The sequence below is a fragment of the Peromyscus californicus genome, unplaced genomic scaffold (genome assembly GCF_007827085.1).
Source record: "Peromyscus californicus insignis strain IS unplaced genomic scaffold, ASM782708v3 Scaffold_7__1_contigs__length_154581171, whole genome shotgun sequence".
NCBI lineage: Eukaryota > Metazoa > Chordata > Mammalia > Rodentia > Cricetidae > Peromyscus > Peromyscus californicus.
Genome location: NW_026294595.1, coordinates 13,172,128 through 13,195,268, shown reverse-complemented (window position 1 = coordinate 13,195,268; position 23,141 = coordinate 13,172,128). Strand labels below are relative to the sequence as shown.

Below are 23,141 nucleotides of genomic sequence, written 5' to 3'. Positions count from 1 at the left end.
AGTGGATCTCTGAGATCAAGGCCAGCCTGGTCTACAGACTAAGTTCCAGGACAGCCAAGGCTACACAGAAAAAACCCTGTCTTGAAACAAACAAACAAACAAACAAACAAACAAACCAACCCCCAAAACAAAACCACCACCACCAACAAAAACAAGAGAAGAACAGAAAAAGAATACATATTACTTTTTGCCTTAAAAATGTCTTGCTTTTTCCTTTTTAATGCATTAGGCATTTTACTTTTTTAAAAAAATAAAATTTTTTATTTTTATGTACATGAGCATTTTGTCTGCATGCATATCTGTGAACCACTTGTATGTTTTGCACCGTTAAATGCCTGAGACCATACTGGATCCCCTGAAACTGGAGTTAACAATGGTTATGAGATGCTGAATGGGTGATTTTCTGGAAGAGCAGTCAGTGCTCCTACTTGGTGAGCCATCTCTTCAGTCCCAAAGAAGCTGTTTTTAAAAGTTAAAAAGTAGGAAATATTTCAAAATTGGGCAAATATTACTTTTCATTAATTTCTCTAGAGCTAAACTAGAAACTATAAAAAGGGTCAGGAGAACATACTGAGAACAAACACAGTTCAAATGTCTTTCTCATTGATTGCTTCCAGAAGCTTTTAGAAATCAGTTGTTCCATTGTGGGAGGATTTGGAGACGTGGGAGAAAACCTAAGAAGTGTCAGATGAGATGACTGGGTGGGCAAAAGTGCTTGCAGCCCATCCTGATGACCCGAGTTCAATCCCTGGAACTGACACTGTGGAAAGAGAACTGAGTTCTGCAAGTTGTCCTCTGACCTCCATTAGTGCTCTGAGGCATGCACAGGTGCACACACATGCAACTAACTAAATAATTAAATAAAGTAAACAGAGTCCCAGATCATGTGGTTCAGAGGGGAAAGTAATGGACTGGGACAGGGAGAGGTAAGCCTTTTTAAGTAGAAACCTTTAGGAACACAGTGCGTGAGTGTGGGTGTGCATGTGAGGTCAGAGGACAACCATGGGTATCAGTCCTTGCCTTTCACCTTGTTGAGACAGGATCTCTTCTGTTGTTCCTCACTGTGTGCAGGCTAGCTGGCCTGTGACTCTCCAGGGACCCTACATCTCCCCCTCCCATCTCCTCACAGGAGTGCTGGGATTTCACATGTCTGGATTTACATAGGCTCTGGGATCTGAACTGAGGTCCTCATGCTTGTGTGGCTGTGACAAAAGCTTTACCCTCTGAGCTCTTTCTCCAGAGCCCACATATGAGTCTATTTACATATGTGTCTTTTAGGACTATTTGAACTTGATTATGAGAACACACAGCTTCTAGAGACATGAAAATCACCTGAGGCATTAGGGGCATAGTCCAGTGGTAGAGCACTTACCTAACACTCATCAGCCCTGGGTTTCAACCCCAGCATGAGAAAATGTCACTAGAACAGACCAATTGCTGTCCCTGTGGGTATGAGCATACAGGGGCCAGAGGTGGAGCAGTGACCCTGAAGTATTCATTTTGGTTCATTTCAGTTTACCATAGGAATGGGTGCTCAGTGACATGAGTACTTTGTGCCAAAGGTGACCTTGAGGGCCAAGGGAGCAGCTGGAGTCCTGAGCAGGAAGTGAACAACCTTCTTTACCCTCTGAGTGCTCAGTGGGGCTGGAGCTCCAGCTGGGATTGGGGCTGCCTGAGATAGGGCACAGTGGTGGCTGCAGTGCTCAGGATGACCTCTGAGTCTCAGGAGAGGCCTGTAAGGGAATCAGGTCTGGGAAGGGGGTGAGTAAGTGGATCTTGTGTTGCTGTTTTTCAGGAAGACCAAAATGCTGCTCACTTCACCTTGGAAACCTTCCCCTTACAGTGCTTGCCTTGGTCTTCTTTGGGTAAGAATCCAGACTGGTGAGGAACAGCTCCTGAGACCCTGATGGGGACCCTGAGACTGTGAGCATCCCCACTACCATGGCAGTGACGAGGGTGCTCTTGGCCACTCACACAGTGGCATGTCCAGCTTTTGCTTGTCCCTGTAGGGCAGGCTCGGTTGCAGGACAGATGTCTCCCTCTGATTCCACAAATGGAGCTGGTAGCCCAGTCATTTGGCCTTAGCTGTGAGGGTGGACTTGGGGAAGGAGAGGAAGGCAGGCCTGGAGGATGGACTGCAGCCCTCTCTAGATGCAGATGGTTTGTGAACATTCACAGAGTAAAGACACTGCCATGTCTACTGGGGCTTCTGCAGACTCAGCCAGGCAGTAGTCCCTGGTGCGGTCTTGGGCTGTCTACAACTGCTTCAGGTGTCCAGATGCAGGCCTTGTCCCCAGGGTCCTTCTTGCCACCTCTTCTTCTAGTGAGATGAGCTTACTTAGTCCTGTCACCTGGCCCTGCATCCCCACTGGGGAAGTTTGTGCTCACTGGGTACAGTGATTCATTTTGGAGGGAGAAACAGCCAGCCAGTCTCAGGTCTGTGTACTAAATGAAGAGTTGCCACTGCGCATGTTCTTCCCACAGCTATGGGTTCCTCAGCCACAGAAGCCAGGAATTGGGAGACCCAGGACTTGTGACTAGGTGAGTAGTGGGTGTTGTGTGTGTGTGATGTTTGTGTGTGTAGTGTTTGTGTGTCAAATGTGTGTGTATCCTATGTGTGTATGTCTGTGCATGGCGGATGAGTTGCTGGCTGGATGAACATTCTGTTATTTTGTTTCATGATGCCTTGTGGCCTCTGCCTGTACCTCTACATGGTTGGGTCTAGTCCTACCCTAGGCTACACAGAGCAATCTCAGTTGTCACCTGTTGTCTCTAAAGGGTGTGTGTGTTCCAGGAACACTGTTGTCTTCTCTGGCTTCAACCTTATCCTCCCTTCTCTACCTGCCTTGGTAGCCCCAAGAACAGTTCCTGTTCCCCACCCACCTCCCCAGCAGCCTGCTGAGTGCAAGATTTTTTGTCTTCTACCTGGAGATCCAAGTTGGAGGTCCCTCCATCCACACAGTCCCAGATCCTGTCAGTCTGCCTTTCGGGAAGGCATCTCTTGGCTCTGCTGTCCTGGACCTGCTGTGGCCTTGCATCAGCCACATGCCTGTTCATCTGTCTCAGCCCTATTTCCCTTACAGTAGCTAATGATCCTTCAGCACAGAAGGTAGGAGGCTTTCAGAAATCAGATCCTGCCTGCTGACCCTCCCCGGCAGCCTTTTCCTCCGCATTCCTGCACAGCCATGCATGCCCTTGAGTGGGGCTGGCCTTGATCTTTGTCTATGCTGTGCTTCCCACTAGACTACACTGCCTCCCACCTGCTCTTTGTTCCCACCAGTTCCCTCTTGTGTCAGTTTTCCACGGCTGCAGAGCACTCTGCCCCCCCCCCCCATTGTGTTGGGAGGCAGTCACACCTTTGATGACTCTCCAGAGCTCCCTGGGGTCGCTGTGCAGAACTTGGTGGGTCTCCCTTGAGGTCTCTCACATTTCTGGTGGTTGAGGGTGGCCCTCAGCTGAAGTGCCCGTCCCTGGGGCCTCCTTGTGTAGACTGAGCTTCCTCTACACCTGGCTGGAAGGTTCTAGACCAGTGACCATATTGCACGTTAGTTCAAACTGTCAGAAGCCGCGTTTAAATTCATCCAGGCACTGCTGCCTCAGTTTATCTCTTCAAGGACAGGAACAGGCTCCACTTCTTGATGGGAGGGGACTGGGAATCTTCTGTGTTCTGGAACTCCTTTTCTGCTCAGGGTCCACTAGGGAGTGGCTGGTCAGTGTGGGGCAGTGAACCTTGACCACAGTGTTTGACTTTTGAATCTGTGGTATGGCAATGCTTGATTTCATGTTGTTGGCATAGTGCATGGGGTGATCATCATGGTGTTGTTCTTTAACTGTAACAGACCTACTGTACGCTTAAGCACCACTCCCCTTCCTCCAGGCTCTGTGTACCTCACCCCTAAACCCCCCTGGTATCCCTTTTATAAACCTGTCTCCTGTGTTCTCCTTCTACAGCATGACTGTCGGAGAGCTGGATGACCAGGAAGTTGTAACCCTGTCAAGGTATCCTCCTGCCCTCACACGGTGTCTACAGATCTGGGCTGAAGGGCATGGATGGAGGAGTGTGTGTGTGTGTGTGTGTGTGTGTGTGTGTGTGTGTGTGTGTGTAAGTTTGGGCAGCTGGGAAGTCCCTTCCTGCACCTGGAGTGGAGAACACAGCCCCACTCTTTGTGTTGACTAACTGCATGTCATTTGGCTTTTAAAGAGCCAGTCTGGCTCATCTGGTACAGAGCTGAGTTTACAGCTGTACACCCCTTTTCCATGGCAACATGCAAAACACATGAGTTTACCATCCTCACCATTTCAACAGCTCAGTGCAGTAGGTACATTCATGCTGTGGTGCAGCCTCACCACCACCCATCTCCAGAACTGTCCATCTTGTAAACTGCGTCCATCAAACATCGACCCCCCATTGCCCAGCCCTTTTGCGGGTCCTGGCACCCATCTTGCCTGCTCTGTGTTGTTCCTCTGAGTGTGGCCACTGTGTAGTAGTGTCTCCCAGGGATGGGGCCCTGTAGGGTTTCTCTTTTGGTAATGGGTTAGACTCACTCAGTAAGAGTCATCATGCCATATCCCTGTGCAAACATTTCCCCCTTTTTTTTTCAGTTCATTTTCTGCCTTTAAAAAAAACAAAACACTTATTTTGTTTTATGTGTTTTGCCTGCATGTATGTCTGTGTACCACATAGGTGCCTGTGCCCAGAGAGTCCAGAAAAGGCCCTCAGGTGCCCTGGAACTGGAGTCACAGACAGTTGCGGGTCTCCATGCAGGTGCTGGGAACGGAATCCCGTTGTTCTGCCAGAGTAGCCAGTGCTCTTACCACTGAGCGTCTCTCCAGCCCTGCTCTCTGCTCCACAGGCCGGCTTAGAACGCAGCTTACTAGCAGAAGTGGCTCTTGTCCCTTGGGGCCTGACCTTTTGAGGGAACTTCACACTGATGTTGGGACTGGTCTCTGACTGAGACAGAGAGCCAGGACTCTGTGTGCCACCAGCTAAGGAGAGGACCAAGGCAGGCTGCAGGCCCAGGTCGGATGGTCGGCATCTTCCAGGGACAGACATGTTCAGTCTCATCCGGCTTGTGTATTAAAGTAGTCCTTAGATCTCCCAGCCCTAAGTAAGGGGAGGGGTGTCATGATTTCCTCTCCCTACTTTATGTCAAGGGAGACTATGATCTTCCTGCTTCGGCCCATCCTCTGCTCCCAGGGTCATGGACGTACACAGTGGCTTGGTTGCCACTGCTCATGCAGGTCTGTTTGCCTGGTGCACAGCTGCCAGTGACATGTATTCCAGGGACCTTCCTGTCACCTTGAGTCTGGTGCTGTCTTTTTGCAGGATGGCCTATGCCCAGCCAAAGGTGCTAACACCCAGGTGAGTAGATTTGGTCAGTGCATGGGAAGTGCTGTAAAGGTACTAAAGGAGGATTTGCTTGCAGTGGGGATAGTTTAGCAGCACACCTGAGGCCTGGGCCAGTCTCCAGCACTAGAAAAAACCAAACCCAGAAAAAACCAAATACCTGATTGTGATTCTTGTTGCCCTCAGTTCACAACCTTTTCAGAGTCCGAGGTTTGTCTGACTCAGGTCTGGAGCCCAGAGCATCTCCTGTCTGTCATTTCCCATCTGGGATCTGCTCCTTGTTTCCTGTCTCTGTCATCAGTTTTCAGAGATGTGGTGGCTGCAGTGGCTGTAAACTCAGTTGTTTTTAATGGTTGGTGGAGTGGGGTGGGGGTAGTCAGTGAGAGCTGCTGCTGATTGGCCAGGCCCCCCTGGGGAGGGTGGGAAGCCCTGGGGGCAGCTGAGGGTGTGGAATCTGAGAAGGGTTCCTGCAGGCATGTTTGGTTACTTGTTGACTGTGACTTTGTCCTCATGTAGTAGGAAAGATGTTCTTGTCCTGACTCCTTGGCTGGCTCCCATCATCTGGGAGGGGACCTTCAACATCGACATACTGAATGAGCAGTTCAGGCTTCGTAACACCACAGTTGGACTGACCGTGTTTGCCATCAAAAAGTAAGCAGTGGGTGCTGGAGCGATGGCTAGTGGGTAAAGCACTTGTTTCAGGAGCATGAAGACCTGAGTTTGATCCCTAACATCCATGTAAAAGCTGGGCATGGTGGCATGCCCTGTCATCCCAGCACTGTGGGTAGAAGAGAGAAACAGGTGAATCGAGGCGGCTTTTTGGACAGCATAGCCAAACAGTGAGTTTCAGAGTTAGAGAAGGGACCCTGTTGAAAAAACAAAAAAATGAATAACACAAGAAGACATCCAAAGTCAACTTCTAGCCTCCACACAGTTACACAGGCAAGTAAACATGAATATGTACAATGGGCATGTGTACACATGCACATATGTGCACACGCAATGGTCAAGGAGGCCAAGCATACCTCAATGCAAGCTCATGCTTGTGTTTAGGATGCAGCAGGGGTGGAGTCTGTTTACTTTGCCAACATCCAGAGCTCTGGTGGGCTCACAGATGAACGAACCCAACCCTACCTCCTTTCAGAGCCCCAGGCCAACTGCCTCCCCACCTCTGTGCTCTCAGGCAGATGACATTTGTGACCCTCAGCACACACTTCAGGTGTGGATCCTCATCCTCAGGGCTGGCAAGAAGGAGTAGGATGCCAACAGAGCTGTGACCATTGATGTGTCCTCACATGCAGGACAAGAAAGGGTTGGATAAAACCTTAAACTTGGGGGCAGGGATTAGCCCTGAGACTCTGGTTAGGCTGGCTTTAGGCCACAGGCAAGCAACTTGCCCTGTGGAAGCCTGTGGGGAGCAGGACAGGGTGGCATTACGGTGTGGAAGGCTGTGGGGGGCTGAGGTATGCCATTTGTGCTGTCCACCTATGAGAAGGGGCTTTGTTCTTCCCTGCAGCTCTGGGTGAGATCCAAGGATAGCTCTGAGGCCTTTGTATCAATCAGACTTGAGGGAGGTTTGGGTCTCAGCTGGAGGAGCTTAGGCACCTTGAGAATGCCTGCAGTTCCTGTGGACAAAGGACTTCACAGTAACAGGACACAAACACTACCTTGTCTGGGTGCTGCTGGGTACATGAGCAAGAGCCCTGCCAGGAGTGGGTAGGTGCTCTGTCTGTGGGAAGAAGGCCTCTGAGGGAACTAGCTGGGAGTCCCATTGCCACCTTTGCACAGGGAAAACATTCACTTGCCTGTTTCTGACATTGAAGTGGGGAGGGCTTGGCACACTTGCCAGGTGATGGGCATCCCTGTTCCCATGGTGGGGGCAAGTGGCCCTGGGGTGCATCAAGGTAGGAGCAGCCATCTGAAGCAGATGAAGACTTCTTGAATTGAGAGATGACATAGAACCTGGGGTAGAAGCCTTTTGCCCGTGAACCTGAGGGTTTGGCTTAGGCTTGCCCTTCTTTCTAGGGTATCGGTCTCCCTTTCCCTGCCTGCTCTGTGAGACTGATTCTTGCTCTGGTGGAGTTCATGGGGTATGACTTAAGGATATGAGAGAGTAACTCAGTGCCTTGTCCACAGCACCTACAAGCTTCTGAGGAGAAAGGTCTGGGATATAGAGACCCTTTCCTGAGACAAGACCCTGGAGAGTGCCAAAAGGAGGGGTGCAGGTCCCAGGCCCTTACAAATCCATCCAGTTCCACCAGGGTTTAGAAAGTGGGGCCCTGTGAGCACAGGTTCTCCTTAGGCCAGTGCAAGCATGTGGTATGTAATATGTCTTGGAATAGAGCTGTCATTATTGGGGGAATGGTGACAGACACATGGAGAGTTAGCCTGCTGAGGTGTTGCCAAGACAAGAGATACCTGCAGGAACTTCAACCTGCTGCCTGGCTGAAATCTTCCAGGCCTCTACCTCAGGGTTCCTTGCTAAGATGTGGTGCTGACGTTGCACCCTTCTGCAGCAAAGGAGGGTGAGGTGAGGTACAGCCTGCAGACTGGTCAGGACAGGGGTACAATGGGGGATGCCACTGCTTCAAGCCTCCAGGTAGCCATGGATTCTGCAGCCTGGGCCTGCCCTGGCAAGTCTTGACCTAGCTGCACTAAGGCTCTCCATACCCCTTTGTCCTCCCTCACAGGTATGTGGTGTTCCTGAAGCTGTTCCTGGAGACAGCAGAGCAGCACTTCATGGTGGGACACAAGGTCACCTACTATGTCTTCACTGACCGTCCAGCTGACGTGCCGCAGGTGCCCCTGGGTGCAGGACGGAAGCTGGTGGTGCTAACTGTGCGCAACTACACCCGCTGGCAGGATGTGTCCATGCACAGGATGGAGATGATCAGCCACTTCTCAGAGCGACGCTTTCTGCAGGAGGTGGATTACCTGGTGTGTGCAGATGTGGACATGAAGTTCAGTGACCATGTGGGTGTGGAGATTCTCTCAGCACTCTTTGGTACCCTGCATCCTGGGTTCTACAGGAGCAGCCGAGAGGCCTTTAGCTATGAGCGTCGGCCACAGTCCCAGGCCTACATTCCCCGGGATGAGGGTGACTTTTACTACATGGGGGCCTTCTTTGGGGGGTCAGTGTTGGAGGTGTACCATCTCACCAAGGCCTGCCATAAGGCTATGGTGCAGGACCAGGCCAATGGCATTGAGGCCGTGTGGCATGATGAGAGCCATCTGAACAAGTACCTGCTATACCACAAGCCTACAAAGGTGTTGTCCCCAGAGTACATGTGGGACCAGCAGCTGCTGGGCTGGCCCTCCATCATGAAGAAGCTGAGATATGTGGCTGTGCCCAAGAACCATCAGGCAATCAGGAACTGATAGCTGAATTCCTATTGGGGAGGACAGACCTATTCCAGGGACACTCCAGGCTGTGTGGAACTGGAAAGATTTCAGGGATATTGGTGAAGTGTCACCTTCCAGCAGCCCTGATACCAACCTCTTGGCTTACCACACACTAATCTCCTGGAGTGACAGCCTCCTCCAGCTCCCACTGTGTCCCTATGCTCCTTCTATTCAGTGAGATGGTAACTAGAGCCTTTGGAACATGCGGAAACTCTGTCATGCAGTTTCCTGAGGGTCTGAGCATCCTTACACAGGTGTGTGCCTTCCTCTACTGGGAGGCTTGACAGATGGCCAGTGCCCTTAGGAATAGGCAGAGGGCAGGGAGAGTCACAGCCTGCAGGCTGAAGAGGTGCTTAGCTCCTGTTCAGCCCAGCTGGCAGATGAGCACCCTGTGACCATCACCTCTGCTCATTTTTGGTTCACTTGGCGATAGCTAGCTATCTATCCCGGGAAGAAATGTATTTCAAGATGATATAGGAAGTTTTAAATTTTTTTCTTTTTCTTCATTTGAGGTACTTAGGATTGACCCAGGACCTCGTGGATGCTATTTGAGCATGTTGCCACTGAAGTTTGATCTCATTCCATAGTCTCCTATAGACACATGGCAGAACTTGCTGAGTGTTAGGTCCACTGCATTATTTTTATACTCTAGTATTCATTTGAAATTTCCAATATAAAGTGATTATTGCTTTTTTTTCTTTTGCAGTGTTGGGGGTCCGACTCAGTAACCCAGGCTCAAATTTTACTTTTTTGGGGGGTGATGGGGTTATTGTTGCTTGTTTTTTATTGAGGCAGAATCTCTAGTAGCTCCAGCTGGTTTCAGCCTTACTATCTGGTCAAGGATGGCCTTGAACTCCTGGTCTTCCTGCCTCTACCTTCGGAGTGCTGTGATTACAGGCATGTTACCACACCTAGCTCTGATGTTCTTAATTTTCTTAAAACCTCATTTATCTTGATCTACTTGTGGGACACCTAGTGGTGGAAGCAGGGCCTGTCCCTAATGCTGGCCCCAGGAACCTATTCCTCATACTGTGCTGCCTTGCCCAGCCCTAATAGAGGGGGAGGAGCTTAGTCCTACCTCAACTTGATGTGCCATGCTTTGTTGCCACCCATGGGAGGCCTGCCCCTTTCTGAGCAGAAATAGAGGAGGAGTGGATTGGGGTGGGGTGGGGTGGACGTGGGGGAAGGGGGGAGAGAATGGGAGGAGAGGAGAGAGGGGAAACTGCACTTGGGATATAAAATAAATGAATAAATTTAATTAATAATTAAAAAGTAAAAACAAAGCAACAACAAACCCCCAACATTTACCTTGTTCCAAGATGGTTTCTTGTCCCTGAAGACCTTTTTGTCCTTGGCTGGTTTTCCATTCCTTACATTGTGAGAATTTTGTTTTTTCTGTGACAGGATCCCTATATATCCCTGGCTGTGTAACAGGGCCCCAGACCTTATCACAACTGACTCTATGGTGGAAGTACCATTCAGGCTGTAAAACTGAGCACATAGAGAGCACCACCTGCTAAAACTAAAACAAAAGCCTAATCCATCAAAGTCCATAGTTCTGGGAAAGTCTCAGAATGTATTACCTTTGCTTTTTAACTTCTGTATTTCTGCTTCTGAATAACTGTTCTTGTTAACAGAAGTGTGTCAACCCAGAAATCCCAGAATATCTTTTTACTTTTTTTTTCTGGGTTTCTCTGTATAACAGTTCTGGCTATCCTAGAACTCCCTTGTGGACCAGGCTTGCCTGGAACTTGCAGACATCTGCCTGCCTGTGCTTCCCAAATGCTGAGGTTAAAAGCTTGTGCTACCACCCACTGGCCAGAACATGGTTTTTATGCTTAAAAGCTCACCCTGAGAAAGGCTCTGTGTTACACTGGGATCTCCAACACCCAGTGTAGTCACAGGCCACTAATAAAGACTTTCTATTGGCTTAACCCATGTCTGGCCAGTATTCATTGGTGAATGCCCCACAACAGCTGGCCTGGAATTTGCTACTAGACTAGGATGGCCTGAAACTCATGGAGACCAATCCCCCCCCCCCACACACACACACCTTTTGCCTGTCAACACACTTGGGAAGAATTTTTTCCCCTCTATTAAAGGTGGATAAACTGCCAATGGCCAATATTCCATAAACCTCCCCCATCTTGACACCCCATAGATGTGCTGTCTGACAAGCCCTGGACACTCCTGAGACAACTTCCTATCACACTAGTCCCTTTCTCAGTAATTATAAATTAGCCAATCACATCAATTCCGAGGTCTGGCTTCCACCAATGAGATAAGGCTGAGGGATGACCTGTGTTATCACAAAAACAAGTGAACTTCCTGCCTCATATGTTTGCTCACTCTGTGTGGTGAAACACTCTTTTGCAAAAAGAAACTGCCTTGATAGGTTGATTTTTATTCAGTGTGTGCTTGTGAAACAGAATATTCTCCAACAACATGCAAAATGGAGTGTAGTGTCTGACCATCTCTTTTATGGTCGGTAGATTTCCTGAATTCTGGGCACTTTCTGAAGGATCTACAAAATGATAAGATACAGGGTGTAGACAGAGTTCCTTGAGAACAGGAGAGTCATTTAACCTCAAAGATTATAGTAGTTAAGAAAAGGAGATGGGGATTGGTATGTGTGGGGTTCAGACAAGGCTGGAGACTTAGAGTGCCCCATAGCCTTCTAGGAGCTTCTCCATGTCCTCTTCAATACCTCCATGTCTTCATTTCCACTCAGGGTTGGGATATTTGGTGTTGGAAGCTGAGAGTTGGGAGTCTTTAAGGGAACGGGTAAAGTAAGGTACAGATCCGAATATTCAGATGGAGAAAGTCCATTGTTTTTTCCTGTTAGGGAATTTCTGGGTGCCCTCCTTTTTCCTGTTCCTCCAAACTCCAGACAAACTCCCAGCTCCATTTCGAGAAGAACCAAAATGTCTCCACTGGGATGCCATCAGTGGGGGACACACCTAGGCTCCCTTGTCAACTCCACTGTCCTGTTCCTGAGACCCTTTCTGGCTTTTTGTGATATGCTGCCACCTTCCATTAGGCCTGTGCTTGTAGGTTCACGTCTGAGAGTAAAAGGAAAAAGAAAGAGAGAAAGAAGGAAGGAAAGGAAGAAAAAAAACCTTAAAATGTTATCAAGCTGGATCTAGGAGCACACACACCTATAATCACTGCACCCGGGAGATGGGAGGCAGGAGGATCAGTAGCTCAGTATCACCCTCAACTTCTTTCTTCTCAAGTTTAAGGACAGTCTCAGCTATATTTGACTTGTTCTCAAAATATTAAAAAATAAAAGCAAATGATGGAATCTCAGGAAGTTGAATTCCTGGTATGGAGAAGGGTGTCATGCAAGCTTACCCCATCTTCCCTCATTGGTCCCCCCTACCTGACTGTCCTATGATGGCAGAGCCAGGAAGCTGTGCTGGGAGAACATGCATATTCCATAATGCCTTCCTGCCTAAGACCCTGCGAGCACAGTAGTGCAGACCCAGCTGGCAGGATGGTCCCTGGGGTTTGAACTGAATCCCCATCCCATCTGCTCTGACCAGTTGCTCTGGTTGCTGACACACACTCTGTGCATGGTGGTGGCAGCCCACCTAATCTGGTGATTCCCTTACTGTAGGGCATTTCGATTCTCCCTGGTTTGAGATGATGGCAGAAATGAGCATTTGTATGAAGTCTCCTCACGGATCTACCATTTCCATTCTTACCTTGGAGTGAGATGGGTGGGTTGGGGAGGGGGTGGTTAAGAGTGCTTTTAGTTTTGTAAAATTCTGCCATCTTCTCCTTCAGTGACTGCAGCATTTTGTACTTCCTCAAGGATGAAGGTTCCAGTTGCTCCATTCCTTGCCAAAATTGATGATGTCGGTGTTTAGGGTTCTGTCTATTTTAACACAAGTGTGTCCTGTTGTTTCATTTTGTGGTGTGTGTATGTGTGTGTATGGAGAGAGAGAGAGAGAGAGAGAGAGAGAGAGAGAGAGAGAGAGAGAGAGAGAGAGAGATTCATGTACCATAGTAGATATGTAGAACTCAGAGGAAAACCTTTGTGAACCAGTTCTCTTGCTCTACAATGTGGATTCCTGGGGTCAAATCCACAACCTCAGGCTTCGTGGCAAGCACCTCTGCCCACTGAGCTCTCTTGTCAGTCTGTGTTTGAATTTGCATTCTCCTGATGACATTTGGTATGAAGTATTTTTTCATGTTTATTTTTACCTGTATCTTTCCTCATGGAATATCTCTACAACTTTTGCCCATTTTTCAGTTGGGTTGTTTGTTTTCTTATTGCTGAGTGATGAGGGCTCTTTGTGTGTTTTGAATTTTAACTCTTTATCAGACATGTGCTTTGCCAATGTTTTCCTCTGGTTGGCAGCTTGTCTTTTCATTCTCTTCACACCTTCTTTTTTCTTTTCCTTTTGAGACTGGCTGTTGTGTGTCTCAGGTTGGATTTGAACTAGCTTTGTAGCCAAGGATGATCTTGAATTTCTGATCTTCCTGCTTCCACATCCCTAGTGTTCAGGTTGCAGGTGTGTGCCACCACACATGGTCAATGCAGTGGTAGGGACTGAACCCAGGGCTTCATGAATGCCGGGCAAGCACTGTATCAGCTCAACTATATCATCACTTGCTCACAGCATCCTTTACAAAACAGAAGTTTTTCATTCCAATGGTGTCAACATATTAGTTGTCTTTCATGGCTTGTGCTTTTGAGGTGGCATTTCCACAGTCACCTGGACTTTCTTCTAGGTATTGTCTAGGCATTGTGTGATTTTTTGCAGTTAATACTTAAGTTTTAGAGCTGTTCTAAGTTTGTTTTTGAGATAGAGTTTCATATCTTGGCTGATGCCTATGTAACAAAGGATGCCTTGAACTCCTCATTGTCACCCTCTATTTGATAGGTGCTGGGATAAAGTGTACCCAACCATACTCCTCTGGAACTTATTTTTATGAGACATGTATGTGAGCATTATTGATTTTTCCATGCGGGTGCCCAGTTATTCCAACACCAACTGTGGAAAAGACTGTCCTTTTTCATTGGGTTAATTTACTCCTGTAAAATGAACACATTGGCTTCACATCTGTGGTCTGCTTTTCCTGTTCCCTATTCTGTTCCATTATGTGTTGTTTTTCTGGCAGCTTAGCAGCTGCTCACGAATCTACTGATATTTTAACCACTGCCTGTGCCCCTCGGCACTGCAGTCAGCACCCTGCATATACTAATTAATGAGGAGCTGGAAAGATAGCTCATCTGTTAAGAGCACATAAAGCTCTTGTAGAGGGCCTGAGCTCCCTTCACAGTACACATATGGATGCTTACAATTGACTGTAACTCCAGTTCCAGGGAGATCTGATGCCTTCTTTTGACCTCTTCATGCCCTAGGCAACAATGTGGGGCACAAAAACAAATATAGGAAAAACGACTTATACATGTATAATTAGTTGATCTAAAATGACTAAAATAATTATGTTTAGGGAAACAATCTCTAGTACACACAGTGCAGGTGATCTTCCAGGTGTTATTGATATTCATATCAGACTACTTCCCAGGAATTTTAGATGCCTCTGGTTCCAGCTGATTAGATGTCAACTCAACATAAGCTAGAGTCATTTGGGAAGAGGAACTTTAATTGAGAAAATGTCCTTCAAGATTGTCTTTTGGACAAGCCTGTGGTGTATTTTACTAATTGGTGGTTGGTGTGAAATTGTCTAGCTCACTGTGGGCAATGCCATCACTGGGATGGTGGTCCTTGGTGCTCTAAGAAAGCAGGCTGAAAGCCAGGCAGTGGTGGTGCAGGCCTTTAATCCCAGCACTTGGGAGGCAGCAGGCAGATCTCTGTGAATTGAAGGCCAGCCTGGTCTACAAATCAAGTGCCAGGATCGGCTCCAAAGTTACACAGAAAAATGCTGTCTCAAACAAAAAACAAACAAACAAACAAACAAACAAACAAACAAACAAAAGACAGTAGGCTGAACAAGCTGTGGGGAGCAAGCTAGTAAGCAGCATTCCTATGTGGTCTCTGCATTGGTTTCCTCCTCTAGGTTCCTGACTTCAGTTCCTGTCCTGACTGTTGTGTGATATTTTGTTTGTGTTCTGACAAATAAAGCTTGCCTGGAGATCAGAGGGTGGAGTTAGCCACTAGTTAACTATAGAAGCCAGGCAGTGATGGCACACACCTTTAATCCCAGCACTTGGGAGGAAGAAGCAGGTAGTTCAGAAGTTCAAGGCCACCTTGGTCTACACAAGATTGGACCAGTCTAAAAGAGAAACAGAGCTAGGCAGTGGTGGTGCACACCTTTAATTCCAGCACTAGGGAGGTAGAGAAAGAATATAAGGTGGGTGGAGACAGGATCTCACCCCTATTCTGTTTGAGGATTCCTAGAGGTAAGAAGTTTCTAGTTGCTGCTGTTCTGCTTCTCTGATCTTTCAGCTTTCACCCTCGATATCTGATTCTGGGATTTTACTGTTAAGACTCATTAGGATCGCACTCACCTGACTTCTCTGGATGATGGATTATGAACTGTACACCGATACAAACCCTTTCCTCCCCATGTTGTTTTTGTTCATGACCTTTTAACTAAGATATACCTCAGTCCCAGCCAGTGCACCTTCTGTGTGGTGCTATAAGAGGTACTATCAAAAACCCTATCTGCAAATGATGGCTAAACCCCGGACCCTGTCCTTTGCAGTGATGTACCTTGGAATTAGCAGGACAGAGAAGGGGCAACCAAGATGAGATTAAAATCAAAGGGTAGTGAGGGACATGACAAGAAGTAATGAAGGCTAAAACTATGGAGCTGGGGATCCCTGCAAGATCCACCACCAGAAAGAAAGGGGAGTGATGAAGAGAAATGCTTTAGGCCATGGGAACAACCTGGGCCAGGAGATCTCTCCCTTTAGACCTACCATCTCCCAACTCTAGCAGGCCTGACCACAAACACCTGTTGCCTCCTGAGAGCATCTACCCTGAGTTGACCTCAACTTCCTGTCCTACCTCTTTCCTCCCATGGTTGCCTGCAATCCCCTGCCTTTCCACCCCCAATGGTGTTTTTTTTTTTTTTTTTATCACTTTAACTTAACAGAAATCTATAAGCATAGTTGCAGAACTTAGTAGAAAACAGTCCACTGGGACACAGGGAAAGCCGGATAGAAGACAGGAATCAGATGTAGACTGCATAAGATGCATATTGTGCAATCTCTGTCTGACTCTCATGATTTTGCTAAGGGAAGAATTACACACACTACTGCCATAAGTGCTGATAGCAGTTTTCCACACAATGATGTGGAAGATATCTATGGTATGGTCAGCAGGAAGTACACAAAAGTATACAAAGTGATTTGCACCTTGAGTGCAGAGTCCAGTCTACTCAGTAATCTCTTGTCCTAAAGAGCACTGGCCCCACCCTCTCACACCCAGAATGTTAGGATTCCTGCTCAGCAATAGCTTACAGGGCTGGATTATGGCAGCTCCTCAGCACAGCCCAGGGCTTGCCATAAAATGCTCACTACTGTTTATAGATTCTTGAAGCTATCCATGATTAGTTTACAGAGGCACAAAAGTATCTTTGTAGGACTAAAAGCTCTCTAGAGTTCAGGTCAGATGGGTCTCAGGACATCAGGATGGGGAGGAACAAAACAGAGTTCCTGCTGGAGAGGAATCTAGGCTGTGGCCAGAAGATGAGATAGCCAAGGCAACTCTGTTGTTACCTCCGGGACTGAAAGGACCAAGTAGATGTCATAACAGGCTGCTCAGTCTTCTCTCAGAGATCAGGCCTCAATTTCAGTTTCCTGAGACTTAAGCAAGCAGTTTCTGGGAGGGCTAACTTAGTCCTTGCAGTAGCACCCTTTCTGCATGTACTCTGAATGCTCAAGGTTCAGCCAGTTGTTTACTGTCTAGGACCCCTCAGCAACTTAGAGCTATGTGCATGGGTCAATGTGAACATGCAAAGCCAGCCAGCCTTCAAGGCATCTCAGGGACAGAGCCTAGGCCACTGGGTCAGCCTCACAGTCAGTATATGCTAGGCCAGCCAGCCCCCATGGCAGCTCAAGGACAAAGCCTGGGACTTGTTCAGGCCTGTCCCAAAATGATAACTCTAACCCCCAACCAGTAAATTCAAAGGTTACATACCCTCACCCAATCTTATGATGGCAAGGCTTGTACCACTCTACTTGTGGTTTTTCCCTTTAAAAACTGCTCACCCTGAGAGCTCAGGGCCTTCCTCCTCTACCTGCTGTTGTCAGATGTTGGATGCAGACCAAGTCCAGGCTTGCTTGTAATAAACCCCTTTGTGTTTTGCATTGGCTATCAGCTCTGTGGTGGTCTTGCTTGGGGGTCTTGTGACCTAGCCACAACAGGCCCTCATGAGTCCATGGCCTCCATGCTTCCCCATTCAAAACAAGCCAGACTTGAGGTTTCCTTACTGGCTTCCAAGTTATCAAACTGACAAGATAGGGGAAACCTTTCACAGATCAGGAACTCTAGTGTCTAAGATAATTGTACATTTGTGGGTTCACAACAGGCCTTGATAGACCCAATGGATCTCAAATCAGGCTAGAATGTGTGGAAGGAGCCAGAGTTTTGTCAAGGGAGCACAGGGGTTCCATATGTCCTATCAGTGAGTCCTGAGATGATCAGCACAACTGAAGACCCAAATCCCCTTGTTGGAGATGAAATCCTTAAGCACAGTTGAGCAACTTCCCTTCATTGGACAAAGATTTGTGATTGCTTTATAGCTAGAGTCTTTCTAGCTTCTGGAATAAAGGTTGAAGCACAGAGGTCAAGGCCCTACTCATCAGGATCTTGGAATGTAATTGAGTAGATAGATGGGTGATGGTTATAGCCACGAAAGGAGACAAATGAAACACTATAGAGTAAGAAGTGCTGTAAGAAAGCACAGCTGCCTGGTGTGCAGAATGAATCTGTTCAGGTAACTGTGGTCTCTAATGTTTGTTGCAGGATATTTGATCACCCTGTGAAACATGAGATACTTTATTTACTGGAAAAAAAAAAAAACCTGTTTCTATGTGATGTAGCTCAGTCCTAGCACACACCTTTAATCCAAGAGCTTTCTGTTTATTGTAAACAGAATTAAATAAAGTCAACCATAGGTCAAGAGGCAGAGCAAGGATCCAGTTGACAGGAAGTGAACAAGGAAAAACCTTAGACAACAAGAGAGAGTTAAGAGAGAGCGAGAGCAAGAGAGAGAGAGAGAGACAGAGAGAGAGAGAGAGAGAGAGAGAGAGAGAGAGAGAGAGAGAGAGAGAGAATAGAAGGGAGGGATATTGAGTTGGAAGAGTATTGTTTGAAATGGAGCAGAAGAGGAAGGTCAGCTGGGTGCTTTCTCTGCCTCTCTGAACTAGCATGCTTTCATCCCAGCATCTGGCTCCTGAGTATTTATTGCTAAAATTATATGATAGAGATCTAGTAAAAAAAAAACAACATTTGGCACTCCAGCATGTGGCACAACCACACAGACAGAGAAATCACACCAGCTATAGACAAACTGAGAAACCATCAGATTTGGGAAGACACCTGGGGAGTCCTCAAGGAGAGAATTAAGTAATATAAAAAGGAAAAATCTTTCCCCTATTAAAGATGGAAAATATCATAATATGGAGTGTTAGGACCCTGTATAGTACTACTCTAGATGACTTGAAAATAGAAGCAGAAAATGAAAAGACAAATGACTTAACTGAGATTTATATAATACCAATTATAATTACTATCAGTCTAGTAATTCATATTTTATCCTTAATAGCCATAGTGGTTTTTTTTGTGCCAAATATGAAAAGTTGATTGATAAGACACAAGCTTTAAAAAGACTTATAAATGAAAATAAGAAAGTACGTAGACACAGACAGAGGACTTTAGACAAGAACCTACTGTGCCACTTCATGATGAAATTGAAGAGGGGTGCCTAAGTTTATTAGAAAACCGACCTTAGTTTATCCAGTTACTACATAAGAACTACCAGCAGGTGATAGGCACCCTCAAGATATTACCAAGGAGTTAAATTGTATGCATTCAGCCTATGTGAAGAAGATATTAAATTCATGGACAACTCAGACCAGAATTATCCACCAAGACTGAAAAGATTTGGAACAGTAATGTTGGAAGCTGGTCCTTAGTTACAATGGCAAACATGGTGGAAAGAGGAAGCTAGGGCTGAAGAAGAATGAAATAGGGTTAGAGGTATTAATGTTTCCCAAGATCAGTTTCTAGGTGAAGGTCAGTATGCTGAATTGCAAAGGCAGCTTGAATTTGGTGATCACACCTTGGTGCTATGTCATTTAGCAGCTTTAAATTCTTGGGACAAGGTAGAAGAATCAGGAAAGAGACCTGAATCATTTACTAAAATTATGTAAGGCCCAAAAGAAACCTTAACTGATTTTTTGCAGAGATTGACTTCAGCTATAGATATTTTGGCAAACTACTACAAATGATCAGAGACCAAAGCTAAAAATACAAATAAATGGCATTGCAATTGAAGGCTTACTAGATACAGGGGCAGATGCAACAATAATTTCACCAAAATCTTGGCATCCAGATTGGCCTCTTAAGGAGGTAAATATTTAGTGTCTAGGGATTGGAACTTTATCTCAGGTAAAACAAAGTGCAAGATGGGTCATGTGTATAGGGATAGAAGGACAAATAGGAAAATTAAAGCCACATGTGGCTAATATAGTAATGAATTTATGGGGCTGTGATTTGTTTCAGCAATTTGTTCAGTCAAAACATAAACATTCCACCAATCTCAGAAACAAATCATAAAATATAGAATGCTTCTGAGGAAAATATTAGAGGGTATTATCAAAAACAATCACAGACCATTCAGATTGTACACAAACAGAACATAATAGCTATTGGTCTTTCAAAGGTACCAACTGCCCTACCTATAAATTGGTTAACTGACAAACCTGTATGGGTGGAACAATGACCTTTGACATCAGAAAAATTATAAGCACCAGAACAGCTGGTACAGGAGCAGTTAAATGCTCAACCTATTGAAGAATTGACCAGTTCTTAGAATTCTCCTATATTTCTCATTAAAAAGAAATCTAGAAAATGGAGAATGTTAACAGATTTAAGAGCCATGAGTATGGGCTGGAGAGATGGCTCAGAGGTTAAGAGCACTGGCTGTTCTTCCAGAGGTCATGAGTTCAATTCCCAGCAACCACATGGTGGCTCACAACCATCCATAATGAGATCTGGCGCCCTCTTCTGACCTGCAGGTGTATATGCAGACAGAACACTGTATACATAATAAATAAATCTTAAAAAAAAAAAAAAAAAAAAAAAAAAAAAAAAAAAAAAAAAAAAAAAAAAAAAAAAAAGAGCCATGAGTAAAGCGATTCAGTGAATGGACTCTTTGCTACCTGGAATTTCTTTGCTTTCCTTATTACCTAAGGAATGGTCTATTGTAGTGATTGATTTAAAAGACTGCCTTTTTACTATCCCTTTACAAGAACAGGACAAAGAAAAAAGTGTCTTCACAGTGCCTATATATAATAATGCTCAATGTGTTAAAAGGTATCAGTGGAAAATTGTTTCACAAGAAATGTTAAACAGCTCCACCTTGTGTCACTATTTTACAATAGCCATTAGAAATAATTTATAAACAGTTTCCTCAATCTAAAATTTATCATCACATGGATGATATCTTACTGGCTGACTCAGATGCAGATACCTTAGAAAAAATGTTTGATGAAGTAAAGAGAATTTTGCCTTGCTTGGGATTACAAATTAATTCTGGAAATGTACAAATAGGAGATTCTGTCAATTAGCTAGATATAAGATAGGTTTATAGAAAATTTGACCACAGAAAGTACAAATCAGGAGAGATAAATTATGAACTCTTAATGATTTTCAAAAAATGCTGGGAGATATTAACTGACTATTTTCCACAACTGGATTAACTACTCAAGAGCTAAGTAATTTATTTCAAACCTTACAAGGTGATAAGGACTTAAATAGTCCAAGAAAATTATCAGTTGAGGCTGAGAGAGAATTGGCTCTGGTTGAAAAAAATTACAGGATGCACATGTGGATTGCTTAGATATAGAGCTTGATTGTATTCTAGTCACACTACCATCTACTCATTCTCCTACAGAAATTCTTATGGAGAGAGAAGATAATATCTTAGAATGGATATTTTTAGCATACAAACAGAATGAAAATTAAAGGCCTATATAGAAAATGTTTCTGAATTAATTCTGAAAGGAAAAAATGAGACTTCATCAATTAACAGGAATAGATCCAGCAGAAATTATAGTACCTTTTACTAATGCTGAAATTGAAATCACTATGGGCAGAAAATGAACATTGGCAAAGAGGTTGCAGTGATTTTTTTGGGAGAGATTAGCAACAAATATCCCAAAAGCAAGAGACTTTTTATAAAAAAAAGAATCATTGAATTCTCCCTCAGGTAGTGAAAGGAGCACCAATTTCCGAAGCCCCTACATTCTATACTAATACAAATAAACCCTACCAAGTATAGGGGTGAAAGCCTTAGAGATCAGGGAAATAGTGAGAGACACCAGCTAGCCTTAACTTACCATGCCACCATAACTTCCCAAGAGAGCTACTTCCTGTCTACCCAGGCTTTTATTGCCTTGCTGTTCTGCTCTCTCATTGGCTCTTAGCCCAGATACCTCACTTCCTTGTCACTGTCTGTCTGTACAGACCTCCAGGTCTCTATGGTTGGTACTGGGATTAAAGGCATGTGTCACCACACTTGACTACTACCTAGTGTGTTCTTGAACACACAGATACTCTGCCTGCCATGCGATTGGATTAAGGGCATGTGCTACCACTGCCTGACTTTTGTGTTTACCTTAAAATGGCTTGCTATTCCCTTTGATCTCCAGGCAAAGGGTAGATTACTGAATCTACTTTTAAAAGACAACTACTAGTTTTAAATAGTTTACATTGGATTGGATTTTTGTATATTGTATACAAATTATATATATTGAGATTGATACTGTTAGAAAATGCTGTACGTATATTTCTAAACTTGTTCAAGATATTGTACTTATACAGTTCATTTAACAATGTAATGTGATTTGCTAATCCTTGAATGCTATTATTACCAACTATTAGGATATAAAGAAATGAAAGTTAGTAGGTAGACATTACAGTCAAACTTGTAGTCACATTACAACCAGGGAGCCTTTTAAAATATTATTCCTTTTTTAAAATATAAATACATTTATTTATTTATTTACTTTACATCCCACCCACAGTTTCTCCTCCTTCCTCTCTTCCCAATTCCTCCCCCCATCCTCCTCCTGTTCCCACTCCAGAATCCACTCCTCCATTTCTGTTTAGGAAAGTGCAGGTCTCCCATGAGTATCAACAAAATATGCGTGTCAAGTTGCATTAAGTCTAAGCACTTCCCCATGTATTAAGGCTAGGCAAAGCAACCTAGTATGAGAAGTAGGGTCTTAAAAGCCTGTAAAAGAGTTGAAGACAGCTCCTGTTCCCATTGCTGGGAGTCCCAGAGGAGGACCAAGCTACACTACATAACATATATGCAGAGGGCCTAGGGCAGTCCCATGGAGGCTCCCTGGTTGTTGGTTCAGTCTCTGTGAGCCCTGATGAGCCCAGGTTAGTTGACTGTGTGAATTTTCTTGTGGTATCCTTGGCCCTTCTGGCTCCTACAATCCATTCTCCTCCTCTTTTGCAGGATTCCTCAAATTTCACCAAATATTTGGCTGTAGGTCTGCATCTGTTTCTGTCTGTTGCTGGATGATGCCTCTCTGATGACATCTGGGCTAGGCACTAATCTGGTCATAGGAGATGGCCAGTTCAGGCTATGTATCTGCTATTGCTAGGGGTCTAAGCTAGGGCCTTCCTTGTAGATTCCCGTGAGATTCCCTTGCACCAGGTTTTTACCTAGTCCTGAAATGTGCCCCCCTTTCTATCAGTCTCTTTTAGTGTTCTCCCCTTCTGCCCCCTAACCTGATTATGTATTTTCCTTTCCCCACCTGCTCTCAGTCCACTCATGAAATCTCTTCTATTTCCCCTTCAGAGGGAGATCTGGGTGTCCCCACTCCTTGTTACCTATTCTCTCTGGGGCTGTGCATTGTAGCATGGTTATCCTTTATTTTATAGTTAACATCCTCTTATGAGTGAGTACATACATGTTTGTTTTTCTTGTTCTGGGTTACCTCACTCAGGATGATATTTTCTAGTTCCATCCATTTGGCTTCAAATTTCCTGGTGCCCTTGTTTTTAACACCTGTGTAATACTCCATTGTGTAAATATACCACATTTTCTTTATCCATTCCTCTATAAGGACATCTAGGTTGCTTCCAGGTTCTGGCTATTACAAATAAACATAGTTGAGTGAGTGTCCTTGTGGTATAATTGATCATCCATTGGGTATATGCTCAAGAAT

General features: G+C 45.4%; 1 protein-coding gene across 1 annotated transcript; it reads left to right on the top strand.

Moving 5' to 3' along the window:
* Nucleotides 1–3,951: 3,951 nt before the first annotated feature.
* Nucleotides 3,952–8,757, top strand: LOC128101232 (histo-blood group ABO system transferase 1-like). The gene is made up of 4 exons (XM_052724163.1): nucleotides 3,952–3,999; nucleotides 5,327–5,362; nucleotides 5,864–5,998; nucleotides 8,038–8,757. The coding sequence occupies exons 1-4, from the start codon at nucleotides 3,953–3,955 to the stop codon at nucleotides 8,723–8,725; spliced, it is 906 nt and encodes a 301-aa protein (XP_052580123.1). The 5' UTR covers nucleotide 3,952; the 3' UTR covers nucleotides 8,726–8,757.
* The last annotated feature ends 14,384 nt before the right edge of the window (nucleotides 8,758–23,141 follow it).